General features: G+C 42.1%; 1 protein-coding gene across 1 annotated transcript; it reads right to left on the bottom strand.

Annotated features, from left to right (window-relative positions):
* Positions 1 to 1875: 1875 nt before the first annotated feature.
* On the bottom strand, positions 1876 to 5073 carry TSHZ3 (teashirt zinc finger homeobox 3). The gene has a single exon (XM_015822700.2). The coding sequence runs from the start codon at positions 5044 to 5046 to the stop codon at positions 1876 to 1878; it is 3171 nt and encodes a 1056-aa protein (XP_015678186.1). The 5' UTR covers positions 5047 to 5073.
* Positions 5074 to 5851: the final 778 nt, after the last annotated feature.

The following is a 5851-nucleotide window of genomic DNA, read 5'->3' as shown; positions in this document are numbered from 1 at the left end:
TAAAAGAAAACCTTTTGACCTAGAAAAGAAATATACATTATTATTTTATATATTTATATATATATATTTATATATTTATAGGTACCACTTAGACTCAAGAGCATATTAGGTAGAAAACCCATCATTGATAAAAATGTCAAAGAAGAAAAATGGTATTGTCCACAATCACATTTTTTTTTCATTAGTGGATTCTGAAATCTGTACAATATATACACACATGTTTCAATGTGAAAATAATATATTTTCAAATCTCACGATGGGTGCCACACCCCTGCATAGACAGAGGATTATTAATTTATTTCAACAAAGGACATATCCCGGTATGGATCTTAGGAACCAGATCTCACATCAATCTGTTCAGATGCAAAAGCTGCGGCTTGGGGAAAGTCAAGCTTTCCCAGTCAGACACTAACCCACCCATCCATCCATGCAGGAAGTCAAATGGAAAGGTTGGTCGCTCTATATTAACTATGGACCTACAAACCCCTGAGGGTTCAAGGGCCTAGTCGGGATCTTCTATGACGTGCCTGAGGGAACACATGGGAGAGGCAAGGAGGAAGCAGATTTGACCAAAGAAAAAGCCAATGTGTTCAGATCCTCTTCAATCCTTTTATTAAATCTCAGTTTTTAACTTACTTGGAAATCTGCAGATTCAACTCTTCCTGTACCCTGAATTCATTGGTGAACGTAGAGCTGAAGAGGGGGTGAGGGATCCACTCAAAAGGCCTTCAGAAAAGGCCGCATTCTAGTCTCAGAAGACAGCTCCTCCCTCCCCCCGATGTTGACCATGAGAACCAATGGAAGAAGCAGTAGAATGAGCTAATACAACTTGTAAACTATGTGTTGTAAATATTGGCAGCATTGAAACAAGGCAGGGGTGTAAAATGCTCCCTTAGGAAGAGAATGGTCCATAGGGAACACCATCTCAATCATCCAATATCGGAATGGTCCAGTAGTGTTGTATAAGTAGGTTTCCTATAGACAAGGAAACAATTAGGCTCATCATGAGTCATTTCCTCTTCTGGAAGATCTTCTTCCAGAAAACTACTGGTTCTTCTTCAGAACATCTGGACTGGTGTGCTCTGAAAGAAAGACTAACAGTCTGGAACTGTATGGTTTATCCATCCCTACTTGGGATATCTCAAGAACTGCCACCAGTCTGCTGCTCAATTGGTCCACGTATCAAAGTGGTGACAGTTCTTGCAATATCTCAAGAGGAAAGTGTCCTTGAAAACATCACATGATACCATGACTGGCTGCTGATATTTTTTTGTTTAGGCTTGTTGCCTTGACCAAAAAAAGAAATTCTAAGCCAGAACAGGATTTGTTTAAAAAAAAACAAAACAGAAGAAAACATGTCTATATTTTTTTTTTTTTTAGAAAAAAAGTAAACCAAATTAATGCAAAAGTGCTTCAAAGTACTCAGAGGGCTAAAGATTTACAGGTGAGAAACAGCCAGCACACTTCATTTGCCATTTAAAGAGTGTACCATGATTTTAGTTAATAAATGCTTAAGTAAACTGTCTTGTCAATGCATGCAGCTTGAGGCATCACAGTGATGCACAGCAACTAAAAACCCCAATTTACACAAAGTTCCAAACACTTACCACTGAGTTTTTAACCTTCATATTTTACCAGTAACAACAGCTGATTATGTACCTCTATTAAACACTATACAGTTATATATAAAAAAAGACAGTCGTCCAGGCTAGTGACACCCCAGAGTTAAAATAACAATTATGTGCCAAGAACAGGAGTGGGAAAGGGGCAAAGGATAAACTCAACAGCATATCTGACAGTTTTCCTCAAAGCCAAGTACAGTTGTTAGGGTAGCATGTCTGTTAAAAAGAATGGGGGGGGGGGTGGAAGTTAATGCTACTGTTTTTCCAATTCACAGACGTAGAGAAGATGGTCCTCGGGAGACTTCCCATGTGTTTTACTGAGATGAAGCTTAACAGCATGCTTGCTTGCAAAAGTCCTGTTGCAAAGTTTACATTGGTAGGAAGTTCCCAGCTCTTCCTCTGGTGAAGGTGCCAACAGTTTTTCAGAGGATGACTTGGTATGTGCTATCTGATTGTTAATCTGCTCACTCGAGAGTTTGGACAAGTCTCGTAATCTGAAACCTAGATGTGACTCCAGGTGACTGATGTACGTTGAAGGAGTTCTGATTTGAGAAGCACAGTCATTACAAAAGAACACCGGATGACCGGTGTCTAAATTTTTAAGGAATTTTGTCCCCCCTGTCCTTCGGAGTTGGTATTTCACATTGGCCAACCAGTGGCTAATGGTGGTCATTGAGAGTCCCGTAAACCTGGAAATATGCATTCTCTCTTGAGGGCTCAAGTCCGACATGATGTATTTCCCTTCCGACGTCTGCTGCAAACTGGCAGCAAATTGGGCTTGCAGGATGAGTAAATGCTGAGGATTCCAGTTTGACTGGCGTCCTTTCCTTTTCTGAGCCGGGGTGGTTTCTTCCGGTTCCTCAATTGTCGTGCCATCAATGTCAGACTTCTCGGAGAGGCTGGAAGGCGTGGAAGATTTTGATGTGTGACTTTCTGTCAGGTTCTTGAGCATATCCGAGATATCTGACAAGGCATTCTCGCGGAGCGGCGAGTTTGACATAAATGACACAACCGCAGATGTCTTTGCTGTTGTCACTGTAGATGAAGAAGATGCTGAAGACGCTGATGTGGATGACAAAAGCGCTGAACCCAAAGAGCAGCTTTTGTCACTCTTCCCTTTCGTCAAATCTATGGGCTGGTCATTATTGACATGATAAAAATAACGGTCTAAGTGATCTGGTTTTTTGGGCTGCAAGGGCGGTGTTGCTACAGCAGCCTTTTCCGCTAAGCTGTTGCTCATTTTGAAAAGCATGCTCATGGGGTCTAGGGCAGGAAGAGAAGGTTTTGCTGCCTTCCCAAGATGAATGTTCATGACAGACTGTAATGCACTTAATGGATTTACAAAGGGTTGCTCCGGAGGATGGTCAGTAATAATAGCTGTACTGCTGGTCAAAGTATTTGCAATTTTCTTGACAATCTCTTTGCCGTTTTCCATCGGTTCTCCAGTTGGGCTGTCTCTGCAGCTCTCCCTCTGAGAAACTGGGCTATTCTGATGGCTTTTGAACCCCATGTCACTGGAAGTGTCCATCTTGAGGGGTTCACTGACCTCACTGCTACACGGCGAAGGGGTGGCTCTCTTCAAGGGCGAAAGCTTCCCCACTTCAGGTTCCTTCAGTTTTTCCTCCACTTTGGCCACCTTCTCAGTGACTTTCTTCACCAACTCTTCCATGGCATGGAAATTTGTTTTGGACACAGGGGAGGTTTGGCTATTTGGAGGTGAAATCAGGGGCTGACTTTTAGTGGGAGACACCAATTCAGCATTTCCAAACATGGGCTTCAATGGAGTGTTCTTTCCTGATGATCCTAGGGATAACTTCATCATGTTGGGCAGTTGATAAGCAGCATGAATACTGGGATATCCACCCCAGCTTGGTGTGCCATTCTGGGCTTTGTTAATAGCTGAAGTGACTGTATTTTCTAATGACTTTAAAATATCTAGTCCCCCTTTTGGGCTTTCTTCCAAGTCATTTTCTGTCAGGTAATGATATTTGGAGGAGATATCATATTTTTCCTCATCTTCGCTTAATTTTTCTTTGTCTTTCACCTTATCTTCAGCAGCTGTTCTGTCCTTCTCAATTTCTTTCTTGATTTCCATGTTTAATTTCGGAGAGACACTGGATGGCATGTTGGAAGGAGAGGTGAAGGTTGTGGCCGCAAGAGGCACAGACTGTACTTTCTCGTCGAGCAATGTTGTGATGGTTGGCGTGACCGGAGACTCTATAATGGTTTTCCCTTTCTTCATGGCAGAGTTGGTGACTTTAATAAAGTGACCTGTCACCATCATGTGGGCCGTGAGTTCCTGCAAGGTATCATGGGAACTGCCACACTCCATGCACTTGAGAATTTGAGATTTCCTCGCTTCAAAATGCCAGGCGTAGCTGGCACCGTTCTGGTGTCCATAGCGGTTATTGGGTGTAATGTAAGGATTGGAATTCTTTTGAAGTGGGTCATTGACATCAGAAAGAGTCCCTTTGGGGGTCCCACCAGTAGAGTCTGGAGAACTTGGCAGTTCTAATTCCAGCGAGGTTTTTTTTCGAGTGGCGGGTATGATTTTTGCTGCTACAGGGGTTACAGGTTCCTTCAGAGGCACTTTTTGGTAATGTTTTGTTTTTATCATATGCACACTCAAGTCTTGAAGCGATTCAAAGGAGTGGCCACAGTACATGCACTTTAATACTTTCTGGGCGTCTTCTTTCCCTTCCATTTCAAGCAGGGAGCGTTTACGAGGCTTAGACCATCTTTTGGGGTTGTTGTTATCTGTTTCGTGGTTGTCGTCTCGATAATGTCCCGTTTCGTTCATGTGCACTGTTAATTCCACCAAAGTATCATAGGCTGCGCTACAGTCTTTACAGCGGAATTTACTGGCTCCAGTAAAGATGGAGCCGTAAAGCTTACTGCTCTGCCTGTACAACTGAACTGTGCTAAAAAGACTGGGCTCAGGAAGAATTCGGTTCTGGGACACTTGTTGTAATGTTTTGGCCATGGCGGTTTGATGCCAATCGAAGCTGCCACTGCCACAACTGCTGCTGCTGCTACTGCTGCTGCTACTGCTGCCATTGTTTTTTTCGACGGCTGGCTGGTGGAGATTCAAATTCAGGCTGGACCAGTAGGAATTGGAGAGGAAGTTATTGTAGACGGCCTTCATCTGCTCCAAACTGTCTGACACCACAGATTCTTCCAGCGGTATGGAAACCTCTTTGCTCTCCTCTTCATTTTTGATGGAGCCACTCTCAAAATCGGCCATTCGGTCACTCGTCTCGCTGATATGAGACTCGCTGTCCATTTCATGGCTGGAAAATTCGGCCACTGGAGAGTTCTGATAGCTCTGGCAATTCTTGCCAAAGTCCTTTTCTGGACAGGCGTATTTTGCAGAAGGTTCTCCATCAATCGTGGTCTCCTCTGGTTCCAAGTCATCGTCCACCATGGCGGCCGCTTTCAGCTCATCCGAAACATAAGCTACATAGCAGAGAGAGAGAGAGAGAAAACAGATAATAAAACACACAGTTAGTGACTGCTAGTCTCCATTTCTATCAGCAGTTGGCATGTTTCATTCAAAGAACTGCATTTATTTATTAAAATTAAAAAGTCAAAATTTAGCATTTCTTCCAAGCAAAGAGGAAGAGGGGAAGGAGGAAAAAAAAAATCTGCTCTTCAAACATAATTTGCCACCTTATTCTTCTCAAGGGGCAACAGCTTGAAATTAAAACTAAATTTGAAATTAATGAAGCACATTCTGGAGGTGGCATTCATTTCTAAAGTAATAAATTACTTGTATCAACCTCAGAGACAGCAGTTCCTGTCTGTCAATTAATATGTCTTATGCTTCTTCTACCCCTAATGTATTTCTTAACAGACAGATTCACAATTTAAATTAAGCCAGAATTTTTTTTCCCAAACCCAATCTTTAATAAAACATAAAAACCATCAACAAGAATAACAATAAATCTCACAAAGCAACAAGAATGAAGAAAAGGGCTTCCTCACTTATTAGAAAATTAAAAGCCTGCATTTGTTACAGGAGCTTTTTTAGCAATGCAGATACTAAACTGAGCATTGGGCTTAGTGTGAAAAACTATACTCAAATAAGTAGGCAAACTTCTCAAAATTTTGTAAGTGGATCAACCCTGTAATTACCAGGATCTTACAGGCCACAATTCTTAGTTCCCTAGGACAGGCAACTTTTAAATAATGCTTGCTCTTACCCTGACAAAACTCTGGAATCAAAAAAA

The sequence above is a fragment of the Protobothrops mucrosquamatus genome, unplaced genomic scaffold (assembly GCF_001527695.2).
Source record: "Protobothrops mucrosquamatus isolate PMUCROS unplaced genomic scaffold, P.Mucros_1.0 scaffold1649, whole genome shotgun sequence".
NCBI lineage: Eukaryota > Metazoa > Chordata > Lepidosauria > Squamata > Viperidae > Protobothrops > Protobothrops mucrosquamatus.
This window is presented reverse-complemented; position numbering and strand designations above follow the sequence as displayed.

Excerpts from the sequence above, each read along its gene's own strand:
- TSHZ3 (XM_015822700.2), bottom strand. The coding sequence starts at position 5,046 with ATGGTGGACGATGACTTGGAACCAGAGGAGACCACGATTGATGGAGAA.